This window comes from Conger conger, chromosome 1 (assembly GCF_963514075.1).
Source record: "Conger conger chromosome 1, fConCon1.1, whole genome shotgun sequence".
NCBI lineage: Eukaryota > Metazoa > Chordata > Actinopteri > Anguilliformes > Congridae > Conger > Conger conger.
In genome coordinates this window covers 29,618,569-29,645,132 of record NC_083760.1, presented here as the reverse complement: position 1 = coordinate 29,645,132, position 26,564 = coordinate 29,618,569, and the positions used below count along the sequence as shown (strand labels likewise).

The 26,564-nt window shown below is 42.7% G+C and overlaps 1 protein-coding gene across 1 annotated transcript in view; it reads right to left on the bottom strand.

Moving 5' to 3' along the window:
• The window catches only part of smyd3 (SET and MYND domain containing 3), a 209,374-nt gene that overhangs the window by 28,668 nt on the left and 154,142 nt on the right, over positions 1-26,564 (bottom strand). The window contains exons 7-9 of the mRNA XM_061221466.1: positions 14,458-14,560; positions 13,286-13,396; positions 672-759 (exon numbers count right to left, since the gene is read on the bottom strand). Coding sequence (XP_061077450.1) covers positions 672-759; positions 13,286-13,396; positions 14,458-14,560 — 302 coding nt within the window. The remainder of the gene's footprint in view (positions 1-671; positions 760-13,285; positions 13,397-14,457; positions 14,561-26,564) is intronic.

Here is a 26,564-nt window from a genome sequence, read left to right as displayed (position 1 = left end):
TGTGTTGGTGTACAGTAAGGTTGGGCAGGCTGAGTTGGTATACAGTAAGGTTGGGCAGGCTGCACTGGGGTACAGTAAGGTTGGGCAGGCTGCGCTGGTGTATAGTAAGGTTGGACAGGCTGTGTTGGGGTACAGTAAGGTTGGACAGGCTGTGCTGGTATACAGTAAGGTTGGGCAGGCTGTGCTGGTATACAGTAAGGTTGGGCAGGCTGTGTTGGTGTACAGTAAGGTTGGGCAGGCTGTGCTGGTGTATAGTAAGGTTGGGCAGGCTGCACTGGGGTACAGTAAGGTTGGGCAGGCTGAGCTGGTATACAGTAAGGTTGGGCAGGCTGTGCTGGTGTATAGTAAGGTTGGGCAGGCTGTGCTGGGGTACAGTAAGGTTGGGCAGGCTGTGTTGGTGTACAGCAAGGTTGGGCAGGCTGTGCTGGTGTATAGTAAGGTTGGGCAGGCTGTGTTGGTGTACAGTAAGGTTGGAAAGGCTGTGTTGGTGTACAGTAAGGTTGGGCAGGCTGTGTTGGTGTACAGTAAGGTTGGGCAGGCTGCACTGGGGTACAGTAAGGTTGGGCAGGCTGAGCTGGGGTACAGTAAGGTTGGGCAGGCTGTGCTGGTGTACAGTAAGGTTGAGCAGGTTGTGCAGGTGTACAGTAAGGTTGGGCAGGTGTGAAGGATACTCTGCTCTGATTGGAGGAGTTCTAGTCGAGGAATATTTTGTCTGAGGGGCATCCAGTCCTCTTCTGGTCCAGAGAGCATGTCTGCATCCTGCACAACACAGGGAAACAGGTGTGTGTCATGAAAACAAACCCACAACTTCTTAAACCAATTTCTAATCTTGATTTTTTCTTATTCTCCAATTTGGAATGTAACATTTTATTATTAGAGGCTTGTCTCATTACGTCTACTTTTTAATAATAAAAAAATATTCTAACTACTCCACTGCAGTAAGAATAATTAAGAGCCAGGCAAGGTCAGGATTCAACATCACATCTTGGAGCACGCCCACATAAATATTAACAGGATAATCCACACAGCAACCCCACTAAAACATTGCTTAAAGAATCGTATTCACACCTGAATAGCGAGTGGGAAGATACTATTAAATGACATATGGCTTAAATTAAAAGCAACTTAAGTGTTTTTAAAACAAATTATATCATATGTTCTTATCCATGTCATGTTGAAGCTACATCAAACAGATGATGCGTCAAACAAACCTGGATCAAATGTAAATGTTTTGGATTCAAGTAATTTTCTATGCTTTACTGAGCTTGTCTGATGTATTACAAGTTAGAGCCCATGAAATACACTCAACCTTCTGGTCCTCAGTTCAATTGCACCAGGGAAGATCAATCAAGCTATTCGAATCCAAAATAATTACGTATTTGACCCAGGTCTGGCATCACCAGAATTGTTCTCGAGCAGTTCCTACTTGCAGTACAATTTTTCACTATCTACATGTCTATATTGTCTGTGACATTTTTAACTACTTGCTATGCAGTATATAAACAGCTTGAGAAATCTGAACTGTGGGTGGATTGTTGAAAGGATGCCAAGTGACATGGTGAATTAGCATCACCTTGCCAGAACACGATGCATGTGATTGGTCAAAACAAAAACAACTGGCAAATTCATATGACATTGGAGACCCTTTGTACCTAGAGCTAAAGCCAATACTCTGATCTATTGTATGTCAAAACAGCCTTGTTCGATTTCTAGACTCGTGCTGGTGTTCAAAGCCTGGCGTCAGGCCTAAGGACCATTCTCATGAGGGGTAACATCATGCCAACAGCCCTCTATGGCCTGGTTTCACCAGGACTATCGCACGGAAAGGGTGAATTCTGCTCCCTGATTCTGAGTAGTATAACTCTCACTGCCCTGTTCTCAGTACTTCCCATCAGTCCTGGGTCAATTACATAATTGTTTCGGATTCAATTCCTTATTGGTGTCGATTGATCTTGTCTGGTGCAATTGAGCCAACCAAGAGCACTAGTAACAGAGGTTTCTACTTTTTAAAAGAATTTGAATCCAAAACTATGAGCCATTTGACCAAGGTCCAGTTCCCACCAGGCACTGCTCTCGTCTTCCTGCCATCCTAGGCGAAATTGTGGACCGGGGACTTGGGGGGGGGGGATGCCGGACATAGCGTTTGCGGAGCCTTTTCCGCCAACCCGAAGAGATGGCGCCCTAGGTGACCACCTATGTCACCAATGTATGGAACAGCCATCCTTCCCACACCTACCAGGGACCACATTGTAGCTTTATTGCTAAACTGATTAGGTTAGTTTGAGGTGCCCTTGCCACAGCAATGTCACAGCAAACTCTAGCTACCACCAGCTACCCACACTGATCCATCTTAAGCCTGACTTGACATTAATTTAGCAAGAAAGTGCAGCAAAATACAGTTTTTACATTGAAATGAGGTAAATTGCATTACCCAGTCACAAGGACATAGATAAAATGTACAGCACTGTGATACCAAGAGATTCAGAATCACTACCTGAGCAAGGCCCAGTCAGTCAGAAAAAACACCTGCACAATGTGACCTGTGCTGAGATTTGAAACTCAGTCTCCTTGTGTTGACTCTGACATCTGAGCTTGTCAGGGCTATAATATTCATGAGCAGCATCTGTAGAAATGATGAAAGTTTCATGTCCAAAAGTCACATCCGAAAGATTGCAAACGAGATATCAGAAGATTATAAACAGGAGGATAAACACCTTGACTGCTTTTCCCCAGCCGTTTTCTGTAAAGAGGGATGACTGCAGGATGTAAACAAGCTGATGAATTCCAGAAGGAGAAAGACGTAGTATAGACAGGCATCTTGACAATTACGAGTGTGATAATTACGTGTGTGAATTTGGTTTCTTTTTACAAAAAGTAAGAACGAGTGACAGGTGATGGTAAAAAGCACTCTTGATCCTGAACGTTACATTTTCCACTTGGAATATATGTATGCCAGAGGCTGGTGCAGCAGAGTGTGTGTCTGTGTGTGTGTGTGTGTCATGATTTCTTTTTGTCTGTTTAGCATATTCCAAATCTCATTCTGTGCACTGTGAGCTGGAGGGGTTGCATGCAAGAAGTAAAGAGCGTAGGGAGCACACTCATTTTTCCCCGCCTCACATCGTTTCAGGTCAGAATGTCAGGGTTTTGCATCCTGGGTCGTGTTCGGGCTGTTCCAGCTGACCGTGTGGCGACGAGGGTTAGTGCTAGCTCGAAGCGACGAGGAAGTTCTCTTGCGATTTAATCCGGAAATACTCCGAAGGCCACGGCACATTATAGGGTTTTAAGCCGTAGGGTGAGGTCAGCGAGTTTGTGCCGAGTTATACAAGACACAAGATGTCATGGCAAAGCTTTGACTGTGAAGTTAACATGATTTCAGCCTGGCTTCAGCCGTTTTGTGTGTAGCCGGCAAGCTCCCTGAGCCGGCAGTCTTTAAGCCTGTTTGTTGGATTCTGTCTGACAATAAAACATGGTTAAAACCCAAAGTTTTGGTACTTTGAATTTTTTGGCCATGGAGAGCAAATATTATTTGACCAGGGCTTTGCACAGACTTATTGATGGGCATACCACTCAAAATCAGGTTTTTTCATTTTTTAAATCAAAGGGCACTATAAGCAAACAAACAAATAAAAATGCTGCAGCCAAAAGGCTATTTTTGCTGTTTCAGGGCAGGGAGCATAATTGTATAAATCTGTGTAGGTGCCAGTCTTTCACGATTGTACAGAATGAAATATGCGACTACCTTGTATGAGACCCGAAGTACTTCAATTCACATCTTGCCACTTGAAGCTTCATAAATCCGAGAAACGAAGAGAGCAGCCCTCTACTGATAACGATTCCCTGATTCAAACTGAGCAGTTTTGCCTTGCTAGACAGCAAAGCCCCTTTGCCTGGTTCATACGACTTGCATTTCACAGTTGTGAAGCCCATTACGGTTTCAGAAACCCTTACTCTCTCTCCCATCACTACCAATTTGCCAAGATGAGGAAAGCTGCTGAAATAGTTGGGTAGTCCTCTGTTCAGGCACACGGGGGGCTGGCAGTCTTGCTTTCCCAGCCTTCCAGGAATACTCCAGGCCAGAACAAAGGGGAAAGCAAGATTTTATGCTCAGTTCATGTCAGAAAAAGTGAAGAAGAAGCTCTGTGAAGGAGGCACCATGGAGACTGCTGCTAGTCAGAGGCAAATATTCAATTTGGGGGAAATTCTGAACCCAACTGACAAACTTCATAATGGACAGTGTTTTAAGTCACATGCGATGTCAAAAATAGGAGGGCTTCGAACTCCAACCGCCCCACCAAACCGTCCACAGAGTCAATACCTACTGCTACATATCAAAACTAATGGGTTTCCTTTTCAAGGTCATGACTAATATGAGGTATGAATTATAATATTGCTAAAGCATAGAGGGCTTGAATTACATGGAAGCCACACAGTCATTGCAGACAAGGCAAAATTGATTTTTTACTCAATTGAGTAAATTCTTCATCACCATACGAACAGGTCTAAAGTATACAGTATATACCATGAAATGAATACAATTGTAATACTTGTTTATTTTCACCAAAGTTTATTTTCCATCCACTTCCTGGAAAACTATTGAACTTTACGTCATCATGTACCAGTGGGTATGTGAGTTTCATTTCCTTCAATAACTGTTTCACGGAGTGGCACTGATGTCAGTCTAACTGGTTTCCCGCCCATCAAAAATTCCCCCTGAATGATCAATTTCACTTACGTAGTATATGTCATATCGTGGTAGCTATTGCTGCTAGAACTTATAATCCATACAGTGCCCCCTAAAAAAAGTTTCTAATTCTCACTTGCAGAAATAATTAGCCAGTGTTTTTTCACTACACATCAAAGAGACACTTTAGCACAATACACTTAATTTCAACTTAATTTAATGGCCTTCCTGGCTTCTGAGGTGGCTTTTTTGCGCTATGAAATTTCTCAAGCTAGAAAAAAACCAAAACTTTTAAATGTTGCTGCCAGTATTTCCCCACAATCGCACATGGCTTCAAATGTATCTGGCAGAAATAACTACGTACATAACTCAAAGGTAATGTGTCAAGCTTGACTCCACCACAGAGCACATCACCTTCTTACAGCGTCTCCCAAATGAAGAAGCGACACAACCCATCAGAAGAGGGTTTCTGTCGTCGCTTTGAGTTCCTCAAAGACGAGGGGAACGCAAAACTCCTGCTGTTACCTTCCTGTAAAGCTCCAACCATTAAAGACGTCGCACGGCTCACAAAAGCGCGCAACGCAAGTGGAAACAACAAAAAAAGTAAATACCTGGTCCCTTGGAAGACGGGCAACTTAAATCTTTTCGTATGTACAAAAGCTATTGTGCTGCTTTCTTTCACGGAAAGAAGATATGCGTTTGAGTAGTGGAGAGGCCTAATTTGGGTAGATTACTGTCAACCAGCTAGTGGCTGAGACAGGCCGATTCTACAGAGACATCAAAGCCAGCCTGCATCAGACTGCCAGCCTGCATCAGACTGGCACCCTTTCATTGCATCCTTTCTGACACTGGGGCTGTGTGGGCCTGCCGCTTTAATTAACGGGAGGATTAAACGCTGGTTATACAGCATTTCTATCTCTTTGAAACGAAAGTATTTTTCATGCAGAAGTCCACATTACTGAACACATTTGTATTATAGCAAATATTCCGGAACAAGGCTGTTAATAAAACGCTTGCACAAAGGTGGTTGAACACGTTGAATGCCACACTGCATCGACCACAAAGGTACACAGCACGCAGTGTGTTAGAAGGTGTGTAGTGCTCACTCTATTAAAGGTGTGTAGTACTCAGTGTTTAAAGGTGCGTAGCACTCAGTGTGTTAGAAGGTGCATAGTGCTCACTCTTTAAGGTGCGTAGTACTCAGTGTTTAAAGGTGTTTAGTGCTCAGTGTGTTAGAAGGTGCGTAGTGCTCACTCTATTTAAGGTGCGTAGTACTCAGTGTTTAAAGTTGTTTAGTGCTCAGTGTGTTAAAAGGTGCATAGCACTCAGTGTGTTAGAAGGTGCGTAGTGCTCACTCTATTTAAGGTGCGTAGTACTCAGTTTTTAAAGCTGTTTAGTGCTCAGGGTGTTAAAAGGTGTGCAGTGCTCAGTGTGTTAGAAGATGTATAGTGGTCAGTGTGCTGAAAGACTTGCACTGTGTGGAAGTATACAATCAATGTTCAGCAACAACAAATGTGTGTATTGGCGGAGAGCCTGCAAGGCATGCCCAGGTCTCGGCACCGCTCCTTAAGCATTCTGCAAATGAATCTGCACAGAGAGTTTGCACATGTCAGCGGACACGCTGATTAATGCCCTTCCCGTCATAAGCATCTGTTAGGGGCACGGCCAAGCGAAGCAGGCCTTCCACGCACTCAGGGAACACTTAAGTTAACAGTGGGCGGCCTTTCATCCGCTGTAGTTTTCCGGCTCCTCCCTGTCCCACTCCGTTCAGCCATTTTAATTTCTCCCTCTCACGTCAAACGCATTTCAAATTCTCGGCCGGCCTTCATGTCCGCGAGACGGATGTGGACCGTGAAATTAGTCTTCTAATTGCCCCCCCCCCAACTGTTGAGAGTTGAAGGAGAAACACTTTTCTGTCCGTCGTTCCACTAAAATGAAAATGCCATTTCTTTGTCAAGCTGAATGGTTCAATAAATATTGGGGGAGGATACTGCTGGACCTTTTTAAAATTTTGGGCAGCCTGTAGCCTCGTGGCTAAGGTTCAAGCTCCGGTGTAGTCACAATCAGATCTGCACGGCTGTTGAGCCTTTGAGCAAGGCCCTTAACCCCGAATTGCTCCAGGGGGGATTCTCCCCTACTTAGTCCAATCAACTGTAAGTCACTTAGGGTTATAAGCATCAGCCAAATAAGACATTTATTGATCACATCTTAATTGTTAGTCAATTCACCAGGCTTTGCAGATTTACAGATACAAGAAAGGACCAGAAGCGGGATGTGGAGTAACTTCGATACTAACAGGCAGAGAGTTGGAAAACATGAAAACAATGAACATGACTGAGGAAATGCAGTATTCTTTTCCCCCCATAATCAGTGTAGATACCACCTTTCAATTTTATTGATTTTTGTCTACTTGAGAACAATATGCAATCAAGAGCCTGTTCCTCGCGTTTGTGACAAAATGGCAATGTTTGGGTAACCACAGGAGTTTGAGGCAGACGAAAGAATGAAAATAATCACAATTCTACAAATATGAACACCCCAACGGATTAATTTTTACCTTTGTAACACCCTTACTTTCCAGCTCAGAAAGCAGGATTTTGGATCTACAGTAATACCTGCAGATGGCAGATTGATGGTTTACTGCACTGTGCCGGCGGAGGGGCAGTGTTTCCGGAAGGCGACGGAAGAAACATTTTCTGCGCGTTTAAACTTGTGAAAACAGGCAGAGCGGCATACCTGAGGCACACTGCCTACATTACTTGTAAAGAATCTCGCTGAACTGATGACAGTGTTTGTTAATGCACCAAGTGTATCATTAGCCTTTTATCACACGTGGTAATGTGTACTATGCATTCCTGCCCGTTTCCTCAGCAGGTCAACCATCTTTGTGCATCACACAGACTAGAAATCATTGAAATCTTTGAAAACAGATACCAACGTCCTTCAAGGGTATAACTACACGGCTTAGGAATCTGAATGTATAATACTACCACTACAGAGGTGGAGTTCCTGAACGACTGCATCATGTGATAATTCATTAAATTATTCCAGAAAGGAAATTAGACTGGTATCGCAAGGCTTATTTGAAGTGCTAGTGAAAACACGGAGAATTGAGCCATACTCTTGTCTGGCAGCAATGAGAGTGTGGAATCATAAGACCAACACGCAGAGAAAAATAAATGCAGGCAAGACACTGAATTTATTCAGGAAAGTATACATACATCTTCCTAAAATCAAATTAACATTTTTCTTCCAGTTGCAAGGGTGTAAAAATAATGCAGAGGTCAAGGCATGCTCTGAGAACAGTAAATAAAAAAGCTAATGATTCAATTAGTCTGGTCAGGAGTTATGGAAATGAAGCACTGGATCATATTCTCCTCTGAGGAACCTTTTATCGTATTTCCGATGAACCCTGAGCAGGGGGAAGAATGATTACTCTCATCCTCAGAGCTCCAATGAGAGCTGGTCATCTCAGCATGTGACCGCAGAAACCATCCCAGTAAAGCCCGCATTTACAGCCGCTACTGTGCAAACCAGACAGCACGCACTTTCTTAACTGCTCCCAAGGACTGGAATGGCTCACACACACACCTGACCCTGCCTTGTCCTCTAATAATACCCCTTCTCCGCTATAACTCTTTCTGAAGCTGGCCATTGTGCCCACTCAGGGCTTTGGAATTTCCCCCCTGCTTTTTCAAACGCCTTCAAACGAGCCAGAATGTCACGCTTGCGAGTGTCTGCTAATTTGTGGCCCCGTTGTCGGCTGGCACTCAGACACATTTTGTCGGAAGCCGTTCCGGGCCCCCCACTGTTACAAGAAGGTGTAAAGGTCAACAGGCAAGCCACTAACATGGTCAGCGCTAACACTGATTAGCAGAGCTTGGGCTAAAAAAACCAAACATATCGCTAACTGAGCCAGCGCTAGCATCGCTGATCATGTTTACATACACATCACTATTCTGGTCTTATTTAAAAAATTAAAACGCATGTAAACACTTTCTGCCATTTACAACTCTTAAACATGGTCTGTGAATGTACTGATTCAAAAAGTGTCTTGGATGTTGAAGTCCGCCAGCTAGTTCACTGTAAAAATGTTGCAGCAAGCACAAAGTTGGACCGACAAGGAGATAGTCTTCATTTCTGTATTGAAATATTTTATTGTGCAAAACATCGATGGCAGAAAACATCAAAACAATGACTTGTTTAAGGCTGTAGCAGACAAAATGAAAGAAGAGTTCAGTGGAACCACAGAACAAATTAGACACAGGTGGAAGCAATGTATTTTCAGTTGGGCTGTCAATATTAACACATGAACTCATGCGATTAAGGCAAAAATGGTTTCAGGGAGACCGGGAGGTGGGTCGCAGTGCAGTTTGCGACCAGATTTGTGGTTCCACAGCAAATTATGCCATCTGGGGGACTCCCCGCACTTTTTGGATCCTTAATTCACATCTAAACAGAGGTTCACACCCAGAGAAATTATGAACAATTCATGCACAAGGATAATTCCAATAGGATGCCAGGATTATTTTCACAGACCAAAAGACGTAGCCTAAATGTATTCCGCTAACCCAACATACAGGTAAATGATTGAGTAATTTCATTCATGAGGCATGATGTAAATGGCAGAGTATGACCCTAACCAGGATTATTCAGAATATGGTGTGCATGTGAAGGCAGTCACTGACAGAGCAGGCAGTAAAAGCGCTAACAAAGCCAGACGCAGAGTTAGCATTTTTATCACTTCGTCTGTCAGCTGTGCTAACAGAGCCAGACAGGGGTAACTGAGGCAGAAACAGTGCAAACGACCCAGACTGCCATCGGAAGCCACTAAAGCACATCGTAAACTCTTCCTCACAGGTAAAATTATACACCTCAAGGTGCATAAAATGCTTTTCAACCCCCCAACAGCGCACTACAAATTATAGGTGATCTTAAAACTCAAAGTGTGGCATGGTTGGGATCATGGGCTTAGATTTAGGTAGGAATAAAAAGGACATGTCCCCACCACTTTAGGGCGACCATTTTGTCAACATGAGGACCAGAGTTGTGCCAATGAAAGTCAAGGAAGCCATTGTGTGACTGAGAAATAAACAAAAATACAGGCATATCAAAACAAACCGCTTGGAAGGAGAAGTGAGAGTATGTTCCCTGCTTAATTAGAATAAATCATTGAAATGTATATGTGTGTTCATGGTAATTTTCCCAATATTAGTGTCTTCAAGAGTACTAAACCGTCATAGAAGGTTGTGTTTTTGGGGATGACCCTCAGACAACCTATGCCCTTGGTTGGGACACTTATTCATTCAGGTAGGCATAAAGTAAAACAAAAGAAAGAAACTTCTGTAGTGGAGTGAGGTCCGCATACAAGCCATGTACCTATATGCTAAAGCAGAATGCAACTCCCCTCAATGAACTGCTGCCACTCCAACACCAAAGGCATCAAAGACCACTTCCCCCTCATACATACCACCTCCACCACTGCGACACCATCACCTGGTCATGTAAACACAGGTGGCATAGCTTCGGCCATGCGTGGGCATGAGTCACTGTACGAGGTCTATCATTAGCCTGATACTTGTCATCATCACTATGGTGCTCACTTCCCTGTAGTGCTGCAGGTCTTCAGGCATTCGGGCTGTAATTACCCCTCTGTTGTCCTGTGTTCTGGGAACACCACATTGCTGTAACCACTCAAAGGACAGATGTGTTGGGCAGCGCAATGGGGTCAACGTGGCAGACTTGCTGAGAGGAGGCCTGAACAACACTTATCCCCAATGTTTTTTTTTTGTGTTTTTTTTTTTTTTTAGAGCTGCAAGATTTCCTGCTGTGGACACGCAATGAAATTCCACTTTTTTCCGTGTTAAAACATTCAAATATAAATTCTTAACTGACAGAATCTATTTCAATGATTGTAGCCTGCCACCATATACATCCGTAAACAAGATAGACAGCAACAAAATATTTACAGCAAATCTGATCATACTCTGTCACTACACAAGTGGACAAAAATAATGAGCCATTAAGTGCACAGACACAAGACACAATGCTCTGAGTACTAATCAATATTACAATAAACAGAGATAAAATAGAACAGAAAGAGAAAAAGTTTATTACTGCTATAATTGCAGCAGTAACTGCTATCAACAGGCATTGATGGCTGAATAATAAATTCACCTGTAAGGAAAAAGCACAAGCAATATCTAATCAGTCATCATATTAAATTAAATTAAAAAAGGTAAATTGTTGTGCTATAAGAAAAACAGAGCTGTTAACCACAGAGAAATGGTTATTAAGGCTCAAGTTATTTACGGTTCTACGTTGCTACAACCGCCAGCCCTTGCAGTAAAGAGAGAATGCCGTCATGCTTGGAACAGTTATTAACCAAGTCAGCATGAAAGAAGGTCTCTCGTAATGTTCTGATGTCATTAAAATGATACGGGCAATTACAACATGCCATTAAACAGGGGATGGGAGAATGAATTAAGCACGGTTATGTGGCGAGTCTGGCTCAGGGTGTTTCTTTAGAGGTTGGCGCGTTACTGGAGCTGAGCAAAACGAGGCGATGATGGGTCAGAACCCCCCGGAGTGTTTTTTCCCCCTGTCACTTTGAGCCCCGGCCTGTCAAATCCATCACAGCTCACAGCTTAGCTCATCCTGGGCCACAAGGTAATCACAAGAGTCATTTTCCTGTGAAGGTCAACCAACACGCTCACAGTGTTATGGGTGCAATTGGGCGTGTAGCCTACCTGACTCCCGTTAACCAATCAAACTCCAGAATAGGGAAGGTTTACGTGACCATTGACTCATCTTTCAGTTATGCTGTACCAGGCCTACCATTTTGAGAAATGCAAAGCTGCACTGTATGTCCGGATACAGTAGGCTGGATGGGTTGCTACCTGTAACAATGAATCCTAATTAGTATGCAGTGGTCTTTCTGTGATGTTGCAATGCTATGCTGGCATTGCCCAATGTGGACCACATCCCAAATTGTTGGGAACAGCTTAAAATATTAGAGAATGGATTCATTTCCCTGCCTTCTTTAAATGCTGGCAACTGTCAAAAAGAACCTGAATTTCCAAAAATGTTAGGGATGAGGTAGGAAGCAGCTGTAAAAAACACACAATATAGTCAACAGTTACTATCTGTTTGTTTATGATGCCATATCTTGTTCATTGAAATTGCAAGTTGAAAGAAATGTTTGCAGGGCTATGCAATTCTCATTTTTCTCATCAAACTGTTCATATCAATTAACTAGACACTGGACCCATCTCGCTGTCTCAAAAAAATAATTTCAGACCAAAGAAAAGCAAGATTAATATACTCGCTGAAGGGAACATGTAATCTATTCATGTAATAAAATGTCATTTAAAGTTAATGTCAATTTGAAGATGCACAAGATTGACAGTTTGATCTCAGACAATGTGAATATTAGGGTAAGACTCTGCAGAGTCAGTTCCTGAAGCAGAGATTCAAATGCACAATAAACAGTCATGCAAACAGATAATGGGCCTTGTATTAATTCTCATGCATTCTCATATATTTCTCGGAGACACAATGAATCTGTTCATTCTCCGAACAGATTCATTCTCTGTTCCATCAGCTCTGACAGAAGCGTTATTGCCGGAAATGCGTGCCACATCCACCAGTTCACGTAGCCTTCGGGCCAGTGACATCATCGGCAGTGGTGTGGGAGGTCGGGGGAACTAATTTGTCTCTAGGTAACTGCACTATAAAAGCGTGATTCTCAGTCACCAAGCTAATGCTCCATACATATTACCAAATAAAACTTCTCTTCAGGAGAACTGCACTCAGCACTGAAATCAAGATTACTCACTCATGGAGCTTATGTTAGGTACATTATTCAGCAAACCAAATTGCATGATTTAGCTGGAGTGCCTCTTTAAAATATGGAGAATTAGTTGCATAACACTAATACAAGGCAGCACTGCTTTTTCACCATATTACACACCAACAGTTGCATGATACTATTTGCACAAAATCAAGGGGGTACCTTCAAAGGACTGCAGCACTACAGTTGAAACCTTTATAAATTGTCTTTCATCACATGATCTCAACACACTCTACACTGAAGAGAGGTTAGCCAATGATTTATTTACAAAATACTTTAGTATTTGGGGTATTCTAGCTGTCAACTGTGGTATGCTACTTGGAAAGTTGATGCACTCTTCAAGGGTTCAGGTTTTATCTATGTGATCACACTAGGACTAACGTACTTGTCCCTGGTTCAGATTTGCATTTTACAGTACATCGCTCTGGATAAGATCATCTACTAAATGACTGTAATGTAATGTAAAGTAACCACAACCAATGTAGAACCCACCTGATATGATGCATGACAGATGTGACGCTGGCAGCCATTTTACACACAAAAAAATCTCCACATAGGAGTACAGGTGGAGAGCCAAGAAATTCAGGACCACGGTCTAAAATGCCTCATCTGAAAGATGGCATCCTCAAGCCCAGTGTCTCCATTACTGCACTGGGGCGATAGATTTAATTTCAACCATAGGGATACTCCCCGACTGGCCACCAATGGTATTTTCAGCAGAAACATAGTAAGTAGAAACCACGTGCTATCACCTTATCAGTGTTGGTGCAGCGCTCACACTCGCACAGGAAGTAGTACTGCTCCTGCAGCCTTTTCCTGCGCTCCTGGCTGGGCGTCATCACGTCCGTGTAGCTGATGGTGAGCTGTGAGGAAGGGTGGAGAAGGGTGGGGTTGAACAGGGTGGGGTAGGATTGGATTAGATGGAGCTGGGTAGCAGAGTCCAGACCTGAGCCGAATACGTAATTTGATTTGGATTCAAATGCTTTTCAGTGCTCGACAGATCTTGCCAGTTGCAACTGAGCCAACCAAGAGGACCAGAAGAGCAGAAGGTGGGTGTTTGCACTTTTTGAGAGCATTCCTTTGGTTTGAGTGCACCAGACAAGTTCAGTAACGCATAGAAAAGTATTTGAATCCAAAACAATAAAGTATCTGACCCAGGTCTGATTGCGTTGGAGAGTTGGATGAGGCAGGGGCAGGTGGAGTCGTGTGCTCCAACGAGTAGCTGTATTTGGACATAAACACGAGAAACCCTCGCATTTCTACACCATATTTACCTCAAAATCTCAGCGGGCGGAGTTAACAACATTAACATCTCCTTTTACCCCAACGTCTCGGAGAAACTGCCAGATAGTTAATGTCTCCCATATTCGCTCAAACCTAATTGGCACCATACTGAGCAGAGGGCAGTTACACTTGCCCTTTAGATTTCGACTCGGAAGCGTCAGTGTGTGCATGCCTTTCTGAGCGGGCAGATTACAGCGCTTCTAGAAACTTCTACCAAAATAATAAGGGCGGATGAGGATAGGATCAGAATCAGAGCAGTGTGGGGGGGAAAAAAAGGTCATGAAGTATTTTTAACAGCGACTCCGAGTCCTGTTCAGGCATTCCGGCAGTGTAATTACAAAGTTATGATTTTGCATATGCTTACAGTTAGAGTGCATCGGTTATGTACAATATGTGTAGCTGTGTTACACATACATGGCCGTACATGTCTAAATATGAAAGAAGTGACTTTGCTTGCTGGAGAGAGAGTAGGTTTGAATGTATTGAAAATATATATTATTATATTTACTTATAATTAAATGGCGACCAACACCCAGCTACAAATTGGCAGTTACGCTGCAGATCACACGGCAGTGGCAGCTGGTGCGTGGCTGGAGGGTGCTGGTGCAGCCAGGGGATCCACAGCCTGTGGGGCGGTTACCTCCTCGAGGGGTCGGATGTCCCGGACCGCCCGCAGACGGAGTGTCCCTCCCTCAAACACCATCACACAGTTGGGCCCGCAGGCGTGGTTCAACAAGGACACGCTGACAGAGAGAGGGAGAGGAAGTGAGTGAGAGAAAGAGAGAGTTATAACCTACCTTTCTTGTGAGACAACACAATAAAGGAACACAATGCGAAAACACGAGGCACGACCAAGGCCTCAGAGACCCAACACTGACCCAAAATTTGTTTCAAAACACAAAACATTCCATTGTCTTGAACCGGAAGAGAAAGAGAGAGAGAAGGAGAGCAAGGGAGGGGGGAGAGAGAGAGAGGAGAGGGAGGGTGTGAGATAGTGAGAGGGAGGAGAGGGAGGGAGAAAGAGAGGGAGAAGGAGAGAGAGGGACAGAGAGAGAGGGAAGGAGATGGCATAAGGAGAGAGGGATCAAAGGGTGCTTTGTCAGGCTAGGTGTATAGTGCATGTTTCATAGTGTATATACATAGAGTATGTCTTCTGCTGCCCTTTTACTTAAAGGTTTGACATGTTGAGTACTCAGAGACACTCTGTTGTATCATACCACTGTTGTAGTACAGGGTTTTTTCAGTTACTGTCACCACCCTGTGAGCTTTGACAAGTCTGGCCATTCTCCTCTGACCTTTCTCATTAACAAAGCTTTTTTGCCCAGAGAACCACCGATCACTGGATGTTTTTTTTGTTTTCTCACACCACTTTCTGTAAACTCTAGAGACTGTTGTCCTTGAAAATCCCAGAAGAGTGTTAAAGTATCCCATTTTTGAGATACTTTAACCACCACATTTGGCACCAACAACGATCAACGTCACTTACAGTAGATCACATTTCTTCCACATTCTGATGTTTGGTCTAAACAACAACTGAACCTCTTGACCATGTTTTTCTGTATCGAGTTGCTGCCATGTGATTGGCTGGTTAGGGATTTGCATTAACAAGGTGGTGCAATGGTCTACCAAATAAAGGGGTGTGTGTGTGCACATGCTTACATGCAGATCCATTGTGAATGCTGCACATGAAGGCTTACACATTACTGGGTTCAATTAACATCACGAGAATATTATCACTCCCCACAGGAGCACATGCATTAATAATGACTGATTTAATTTGATTTATAAAAAGGAATGAACTAACTTTCATCATGGTAGCAGAGTTTTTATATGTGACTTGGGTTTATTTGAAAGAAAAGGCTCAGGAAGACAGGAATAATCTTCTAAAACCCCAGAGCTGTCCATGAATTTTACCCTCCCTCAATACATTTTTTTATAAATTAATCACTGCATGCAATATTCTAGACGGTGATTGTTTTTTTAAGAAGTTGAAAAAGATACTGTACATCACTGGCACAATACCTGTATACAAGAAACAATCACAGCTGCATTCCTTCACAATTAAGTGCATTTATAAGGGTGACATTAGCTCAGTAGGTAAAAGCAGTCGTCTGGCAGTCAAAGGGTTGTCGATCCCACACTGGGTGGGTCGAAGTATCCCTGAGCAAGACACTTAACCCTCAATGAGCTGCTTGGTGCCTTGCATGGCAGCCAATCGCCGTTGGCATGTGAATGTGAATGGGTGAATGAGAAGCATCAATTGTACAGTGCTTTAGATATACGTGCTATATAAATGCCAACCATTTACCATTTATCAAAATAAAATGTTTGGGATACACAGTTAAATCCAGCACACAGCACCGTTACCCCTATATTACATCTGATTATTATTATTAAGTAGTACCTGGAATGACATACAATGGCAGAGTTGCATTCAAAGCAGACAGACAATGCACAAGCAATCAACCGCTATAGTAGTCAATGCTTGTAGTCAATGTGGCTGGCAGGAATGCATTTCAACCATTGTTTTCCATTTCAGACAGCTATTGTTAGTTGAGCTACCCTCATCGGCATTTTGGTGAGCATGTACAGTACATCAAAGTTTACTGCCAGGAATAGAGGCTTATTCCACTCAGGAACTTTCAAACACACATTTGCAAATGTACACGATCCACAAGCACCAACATTCACACTTGGCAAAAGCTCCATTACGCCACAGCAGGCTGGCTGTGAACTCCATTAACACAGCTTTGAGGAGTCTTAGTCTGGAACGTGTTTTTCAAAATGTGTGATTCAGAAACAGGCGTGAAACGACCACTGTGTACGACAGACTTGCTGTGAACCATATCTCTACTTTGAATTCACAGCCATAACATTAATGGTTACCTAGAAAAAAAAAATGTTGATGTGTTATGTTTGCCAGTTTCAAATAATTGGAATTTCATATGAAATAATTCTTATTTTGAGCTTCATATATAACATTTCTGGCTCAGAGAACATGAAAAAAGAAGATTAATTTAAAGACCAAGTTCAGGTAAATTTTACAAAATAAGACAGGACAAATGTGGAGTGTGAAAGTCAGTATCATCAGTAGTAGTGAGTGGAAGTGTGAAAAGTATGGCAAAGCAGTATTTTTATGGTGTAAACCCAAGAAGAACCATAACAGAACCAAAAGGAATCTCTGGATAGAGAAAAAACTATAGAAAACAACAAAACTACAGTATCTGGATGGACTTATTGCACTCCGGGTAAGTGGAAACATAGTGTTGTTTAATTTTTGGGGTGAACTGCCCCTGGGCTGTCTTTCCTTCCTGGCAGCCTCATATGTTTCCTGTAAATTAACAGGATTGTTGCCTCATCCCTTTGATTTTAAAGCTTACAAATGAATTCTGAGCCTTCATTCAACAAATGATTGCCTTTTCCCACAGTGGCTGACTACTCACCACACTACACTCCTGCCACTAACAGAGAGCCATCATCTCTCAAAGGGATGCCAATGCTATGCTAATTCATTCCAGCAACAGGATAGCTTTTATCCCCATAACTCTCCATACATATAACATATTTCCAGTACTATAGCAAGCAACCCTCAGGATTGCAGGTCACTCTAATATGTTATAATGCAAGAGGCCATACAAAACTGAATAATAGTTTAATGGATGCCATAATGGATTACATAAAAAAAAAAAAAAAAAAAAAAAAAAAAAAATTCTTAGAATTCATTATTTTAGTCAAACTATAATAAATAGCAGCACACTGGCATAGAAATTCAAAAAATCCAAAAGGAAATAGCAAAAATGCAGTTTATTCAAGGCAAACAAATGTTTCGGTCACAGACGTTCATCAGCATTTCTTTCAACATAATACGACATACTTTCTGGGGTAATACCCTGTCCTCTCTGCCCTGATGTCCTGAACTGTCAGGCATGTCAACTGTGCGATGTTATCCCCTTTACCACACAGCGTCACATAATCTTTTTGTGTTTATTTTCAGGCCTCAGATTACTTTAAGGACATATTTGCGGTGTCATTATGCCCCCTCGGAGCTCGGTTCTGCTCAAGGTTTCCTCCTGCCAGCCAGGGAGTTTCTCCTGGCCACTGTCGCCTTGGGGTTGCTCTGAGGGGGTCTCAGGCCTGGGTTCTTTGTAAAGATGCTTTGTGAGAATCTTGTATTGTGAAAACCGTTATACAAATACAATTTAATTTAATTGGATGTATACCATCACAATTTTGTGTCTTGCATGCCAATATGACTTCAGAAAATATGTCCAGAAAAGCTAGGTGATGATCCCTGGCCTATTACGTATGCGTATTTTACCATCTTAATATCACTGCTATGTTTTGCAGATAATTATTACAGACGTCTATCAAGTAGAAACTGAGTTTTACCAAAGCAGCATTGTCAGAATGAATGCACCACATCCATACACCACCTGTATGGATAGACTACTGTATTGTGTGCCTGGAATGTAGTTTTTCAGGGCTGGATGAATTATACACATTTATCTTGAATTCCCTTCTCTGAATCTTCATCTTCCGCAAACTGCAATGGGCTTTATATTAATCTACTGACACTACATTTTTACATTACAACCTTTTTTTGCATAGGTACTTCAGGTACTCAATGTCCTGAATAATTTAATTCCATTTATTAGATATAAAAAATGACAATCAAATCTTGACTCATTCAATGACAGCTTTTAGAAATAGCAAAAATGGTGTTTTTGAAAGTTCCGCATCTCATTCAGATTAACATATTTACACCGGCATTGCGATTTCAGGAAGGGTTTAATTTTTAATGGGATCATACTTTCATTTCTCATGAGGCGCTCATCCATTCAGTTGTGCCGCGTGACAACTGACACCGCACAGTACAAAGACTGACAGTCGCTGATGGGCTCCTCGTCCCAGCACACAATAACCGTGAGCTTTTGGGAGCGAGTCATCTCGCCCTCATGTCAAGCGTGTCCAAAAATAAAATAAATAAATAAAAACAAGCGAGCCTGCGCAGGTATACGGAAATAAAAGAGAATTTTAAATGAGACGACAACAAAAGTAATAATTACACAGAGGAGGGGGTTGAAGGGTGTGAGGAGAATAAGAAACTGAAGAGAAAAAAAGCACAAACAGACTAAAGAACCGACACGGCAGGAAAATTCCCCCCATCTTTTTTTCCGTCCACTGAAAACCGGCGGCAGAAAAGCCGGCTGTTGCTAGGCAACTTAAAATATCAATAGGCAGAGGGAGAGGTGCAGCATGCGGCCCCATCTTTAATTAATGCCCTCAAAAAAGCAGTAGCAATCCTCCCGGATTTGGGGTTGGTGGGGCGCAGGGCGTTAACAGCCCCGTTAGCAAATGTCAAGTTTGGGCATAACGTCTCGTTATCCGGCTGACCTTCACTGACCCATTGCACTGCTGTTACCTGACCAGTGCACTCCTCTCGTTTCAAATCATTCACACGCGCATGAATATGCGGCCTCATTTCAGCCAATACATAACAATGGTGCGCACATAACATTCTTAAGGAATATAATTAACCCCTTCAGTCTCACTGACCCAGGGCTGGACCGCTGTGGGTGTTTTGCATTCATTCCTTTTTTCACGGTGCAATCTTCAATCACGACGGTAGCAGGATATACCTGTTTGAAAGCGTTAAAACTCGCGGTTCCATCTCTATAAACTACTTTAAGAAGCCATTGCTTTTGAGACAACAGTTCCTTATTTTGTAACATGTGGGTGGCAATACAAACGTGGGGGGATATCACCTCAGCATTTTGGAAATCCACAGACTACACAAATCAAAGTAATGTCAGTGTCCTTTTCACAGCATGGGTCCAGAGAACCAAATGCATAATAGTTCCTAATTCCACAAAGCCACAATAATCTGTATCCAATATTTTCAGTGAGAAAAACATATTCCACTGTGTTTGAACTTCTGTGACTTTGTTTCAGGAATATTTCGAGTAATTTTGACTAATATATTTGACCCAAAGGGTTACCTTTCAGAAGAGACCAGAATTATGCCTGTATTGAAAAGGGTTCAAGAATAGTAACCATTATATTTGGAGTATGTCATTTTCAAGCTTGTGTTAAAAAAGCAGGGGGTGATAAAACCCTCACCAGCAACAAAGGCTTCAGAAGACAAATAACTTTTCTCCCCATGCTTTTAAGAGACCTACATTGCAGTCCTCTGAGTACAGCAAAAATGCACGTCTATTTGTGGCAAGACAAAAAAAATGTTTTCTCACATTTGCAAAAATGAGTGAAAGGAGGTTGGCCTTACGGACCAAATAAGCGAAAACACCCTCCACTTCCTGTTGGGTGGGACGGCTGTAAATCCACACAAAATGTCGGGGCAGCGCAGCGTGTGCGAGCTGGTGCGCGGTTCACCCGTCGAACTTCGCTGGAGCTCAGAGCTCTGCCAACGCCACACTTTCTTTCCCCCGGCGGGTCGCGGATCTTCTGGCCGCCCGCCCGTTCAGGAAGCCTCGCTGATGGAGATTGTCGGGGCGGGGAGGGGGAACGGAGGGGCGCCGTGGAAACAAGGAGACGACGACAACTGAAATCCCCCGGCGGTCACCAGACCTAAACCGAAGGGATTAGCTGGGGTACCGCCATGCTTGCACAAACCGGAGGGGAACAAGTGCTCCTCTGGGGCGGCCGGGGGGGGGGTCAGGGAATTTTGTCGAACACCGGCGACCGTGAATTTCATCCAGGGTCCGAAAAGCTGCTGGACGGTTGGTTCTGCCTCGCGGAGCATGATATGAAACATAAGGGGAGGGAAAGGATTTGTGGTCACCCATGTATGTCTGAACCCCCCCCGCCATGGAGGATGTTTAATCTGAGTCTGTGTGGGTGTGGGTGTGCCTGTGTGTGTAGGTTGGATTATCAAAAATATATAATTAATTTACAGTTTTAATGCAGTTCAATCCCAATACATTTGTTAATCCCAATACATTTGCAAGTCGTTTCAAGACCGCAATATTCGACCCTGAATAAGTCACTGATTATATTCACATCGAAGTTATTACTAAAATGTATATCTGGGGCGGCCTGTAGCGTAGTGGGTAAGGTAAATGACTGGGACACACAAGGTTGGTGGTTCTAATCCCGGTGTAGCCACAATAAGATCCGCACAGCCATTGGGCCCTTGAGCAAGGCCCTTAACCCTGCATTGCTCCAGGGGAGGACTGTCTCCTGCTTAGTCTAATCAACTGTACGTCGCTCTGGATAAGAGCGTCTGCCAAATGCCAATAATGTAATATATAAATAATTTCATATCTAATACAATTAGAATTGAGTTCGAGTTAGGAAATTAATTCAGAGATATCCATTTACTGTGTGTGTCAGTCTCAATCAATGAAAATATGTAATATAAAGCAAAATAAGTATTAAAATGGTCAATCTCGAGATCCAATATACTCCCTGCTGAACGCATCCCTGTCCATCGCATGTGTCACTGCATTCTTCAAACAAGCTTGTGTCACCTTCCTGCAAGAGAAATCCTTCAATTCTCTGTCATCCAGAACTGTCATCACGTGTCTCTCCTTGCCTTTCTTTTTTTATTAAAGAAGAATAGGACAGTCCAGTTCTTTTTGTGGTTTGTTTTTGCTTTAATTCAGACAGGTAGACAGCAGAAACTGATAAAGAAGGGAACAAAGTTGAGGAAGGGGATTGAAGGTATTGGACATGGCTCAAGAGGGGTATGGCTAAAGGAATGCACCTTCTCTGGACCACACGTCTCACATCTTCCCTTGAACATAGCCATTTCAACCTCCTCTGTTTCTTCCTGAAACTTACTTCCTAGACCCTGTCTCAACAAAGACAGCAAGCAAGCTCATTTGTAACAAAACAAAAAGAATAGCTATGTTAAGACATTAACAGCAGGCAGCAGATTTCCAGTGGTTGGGAAAAATGAAATGTGTTACATTGGCATATTCACAGTTTTAAAAAAATTCAAAACAAGGAATGAATAAAAAATAAAAAAGTCTAACAAATGGTGAATTCATGCAGTAGAGACTTACTCCAAGTATGATATGACTGTTATTTGAAGGCTTAGGGAAAGCTATGAACAAGTAAGGAAACAGAAAATGCCTTCTGCAGGGACTGTAGGGACTTAACCCAGAAGCATAAGCGAAACCCGTAACCTCCGTCAGTGCAACACGTCGGCATTATCGCACTGCCGTTTCACATCGGTGAGAGGTTGCAGCAGGTAGGCAGTGACAGACATTTGCTCTCCCCCTATCTAATGCTGGATAAAATGGCTGCATGGCTGAATTATGTGTGAACAGAGCTTGTGGGTTTATTTTGCACAGCCAGCTTTTGTGAATCTGCGGTTCTTATTGGTAAAACTTTTGGCAGTCTAATCGAAATGTATTTCATTCGATGTTCTTTTTGTAGGGGCAAGCTGATGTCATGTCTTAGTTTAGTGAATAAATGCATTACTGTGACTTCACAGCCCAGCTCTTTCCAAAATGTGAAACCTAACACCCGCTTTTTTGAAGGGAGTAGCACTAAAGCAAGACTACTGAAGTCCAGGTCCTGTTGGCCGCAGTGTTTGCAGGTATTCGCTCCAACCATGTGTAACGAGTTAGAGATTTCAGAGAGTCTGAGGTGGGATTTGAACCTCGGCCTCTCACTCGTCTAAAGAATTGCCAGACAAACACGTTACCAGCCAGTTAAAGGCGAACTCGCCCCTAGCCAAGGGCAACAACAGTCTTTTTGAATTTGAGGGTTACGTTCGGGGAACTTTGTCGTGGTAACCTGCTCCGGGCCTTCGCCACACCTCACACAGTGCCTACGGGCGAACGAGCGGAACTAACCCTGTTACACATGCACTACACCACCTGATTTCACTAATGAGCTTACTTCCAATGAGGTAAAATAATCAGTGAACGAAGGTGATAGTTCGAGACTACAGCCCACAGGACCTGGAGTTGTTGTATCTGCACTGGTAACACAAGCATGTGAGTGAAATGAAGTTACTTTAAAAGGTACAATAGGTCATTTGTACCGGTCAAGAGAGGAATTGCAGCAACACTGTAAAACCACAACACTGTTTATCCCTCCCCCTTCTCTGTGAACGTGCTGACATTGAAACATCATTGGTTGGGCAATTAGAACCAATTTTCAACAAATGAGCTTCAATTATTGTACAGCTGTACAGTGTGTGGATGCGTCAACTGTATATTTTGTAACCCGAATTTAAGGACTTTAAATACAGGCAGAGGGTGAGTCAACATGACATGCCTTTTTCAATGATTGGAAGGGATTTACAATGGTCTTGTAACAATGGTTAAACAAAAAAATCTTTACCTTTAAATGAGTCGAAATATAAAACTATATCCTCAATCCTCTTAATAATACCACATTCCCTACCTCCCTCTTCGCCTAGTAGGGCATTAAACTTTAAGCAAGATTATGTGTTGACTTCTACTTTCAGTTATGACCCTGATGGGCTTTTGCACGGCTTGTTGCCTAGGTTTATATGTGTACACTTATACTCTGGATAAGAGCATCTGCTAAATGGCTAAATAAGTTGCTCTTATTTCACCGCGGCGTCACCACAGACACAACACTCGAATGGCTCTTATCCCCCAGCCCCTCCACCAAATCCCTTTCCTGTCATTAGTTTCTGCTCCAGTTGGTCATCATCAAGGCTCATTATAGGAGACCAACCCAGACAGGAATAAATACTTCTTTTACATAATCCTCAGGGGTCAGGTAAGGGGCTGAGACTGAAGCATGCTTCCTTGGCAATAGCTGGCATTCATTTGGAAGTCAACGTGAAGGACAAATGTTGATTTAATACAGGCCTGAGACTCTCATTGTTTCAGGATAATTCAAAAACCGCAATTGCCCAGCCAGAGAAAGGCTCCAGAAGTACTTGGGGGACGATTTGATAACGGATTTACAAAATAATATTCTTTTTGGGTCAGTTCAGTACAGCATTAGTGCAATACACAAAGCCAGCTGCAGAATTTTGGTGGATGTAAACAGAAATATTTAGGGATGAACCGATTGTGGACCGTGTTGGGGGGTGGTCGAGAGTTGGGAGAGTGATCGCGGACCAAGGAACCAATCACCACAGACACATAAATAACAATATTGTACAAGTAAATGTCTTACAAAAAACAACAACTTTAAACTCTGTGGCTCAGGGAAGGTTGTAGCTACAGAATGTCTATGACAAATCCAGCCTGGGTTTCTTTTCACCTGTGTAATTGGTGCTACTGTTTGGCCAGACACCTGACTCCCAGGTAAAGGGAGGGTGGAAATCCAGTAAATCTTGGCCCTTGAGGACTGTAAGTTACTGATGCCTGGCATATAATTTTGATGCCAACAGCCAGCCCTGGCTACAGTACTGTATGCACTAGTTCACAGCTAAAATAACAAAAAAATGTTTAAAAGTATAGAGCAGAAGAGAAAAGTTTTACCAGATAGTTGGCACAGACCACTGAAGATATCTACCTCCCACTGATAACTTGTATCCCGTGGATATCTGGCATGTCGTCGGGAGGAATGAATACATTTCAAACTAAAGGAACCCTGGCAGACCTGAACCTACCCTATAGTTGGCTGGTGGATTAAACCAGGCTCAAACCACAATACCAAAGTTACAGGGCCCAACCTACACATAAGGTAAATGGTAAATGGTTGGCATTTATATAGCGCCTTTATCCAAAGTGCTGTACAATTAATGCTTCTCATTCACCCATTCATACACACACTCGCACACCAACGGCGATTGGCTGCCCTGCAAGGCGCCAACCAGCTTGTCAGGAGAATTTAGGGGTTAGGTGTTGCTCAGGGACACCTGAACACAGCCCGAGTGGGGGATCGAACCGGCAACCCTCTGACTGCCAGACGACTGCTCTTACTGCCTGAGCATATAGCGTAAGCAAGATAAGATGATGCCTGAGGATAGCTCTCAGCATTCCACATGAGCGTTTATTGAGGCAAAAGGTCTTCTTGTCACACTCAAGTAATCCCAAAGCTGTAGTCTTCCCAAGAAAAGCACGACTGGTAGCAGGACTGGTAACACACTCCAAAGCCTCTCACGGATTTACTGGGGTAGTAGAGAGAACAACTGAACTAAGATTAGACCCAGTTTAGTGTTTCACTCCCTCAGTGCATCTAAGGAAGAAGATCCATAGACTAAACAAGCTGAGCATAAACAACATATTCCTGATGGCTGATGACAAACAATGATACACGTCACAATATGTATTCAGGTTTGGCTAAGAACAGCCTCCATGCTGAAAATAAAATAAAAGGTATCCCTGTAACATTTAGAGAGGAAACCCCCTTCATTTGCAAGTGTAGCATGGTTAGCTCAGCTAGTTCGCTAGTAAGCACGGATGGTGCAGTGAAAGCGAAGGCTGATAGCAGGTTATCGCGACAACACTCCCCGATGACGTAGCACTCAAATTCAAAAGAACGTTGTTGCCCTTGGCTAGAGGCGAGTTTGTCTTTAGCTGACTGGTAACGCGTTCGTTCAACAAATAATTTGGACAAGTGAGAGGCCGGGGTTCAAATCCCACCTCGGACTCAGGCAATTTCTCACCTGTTACACAAGCAAGTGGCGAGTCTACGCAAGCAGTACTTTCATGATAATAAATCTCTCATAGTGATTGTGTCTAATTGTTTGCATATAAAAATGGGGCTTTTATTTTTTTGGTTTTGACAGTGACAAGGATCTGTCTCACCTGGGTGTGTGTTACACCCCTGGAGAAAACAACAACTGAAGTGGTAGTGGGCATTGTTCCAGTGTTCAAACCAGACCAGAGTCAAATACGTAATTGTTTTGGATTCAATTACTCTTCAAGGCTTTATTGTCTGATGTATTAGAACCTATGAAATACTCTCAAAAACTACAACCTGCACATTCTGATCCTCTGGGTTAGCACAATTGCACCAGAAAAGTATTTGAATCCAAAACAATTAAGGGTAACACTTTACAATAAGGTTACATGACTAACTCCTGACATGTTAAGCCGTTCAGCTTTGTTCATGCATTTGCTCATCATTAATACATGTGAACTACATTAGTTAAGGCCAATTCATATTGGAATGAGAAAACCAGCAAAAGTATCTGTTAATGGTTTACTAATTATACGTTCATCCTATTATTTGCTAATGTATAAATATTAATTTCACTAAGTTAGAAGTTAAGAATGAAGAACTAATTAAAAGTGAATTACATGCTTAATTAAAGCATTTGTAAATCATTCATTCATGTTAACAACTACACTAATTAATGCCAATTCATGTAACTTTATTGTGTTTAACTTTAAGTGGTACCAAATTAAGTTAATTAATTAATTTCACCCAGGAGAATTTGAATATATTGTATGATGAAAACTGAGAGTGGTGTTAGCATGATATACAGGAGTGATCATTTTAGACTGCGTTTAAAAAACAGCGAGAAAACAAGCAAGTCCCAATGTTCCACACGGACTTGAGCTTCCACCTTGATCACAGTCATTGCACATTTTCCTGGCATTCTCTGGATGTGTTTTCTGCAGTCACAAGCCCTGTGACTCAGCCGTGATCTCACCATCCCCGCAGATGCCGGTTTGAACTTAATCTGTGCTGTGATATCATTCCCTACAGAAATGTTCACACACAGAGACTGATAATTGAGGTTCAGTTGAATTTGCATAGCTTATAAGTGCGTTTTTATTTAGATGATCTCTTCAAGCCCTCTTTGGTTCACTGCGTCCCAAATATGTGACGAAACTTGCT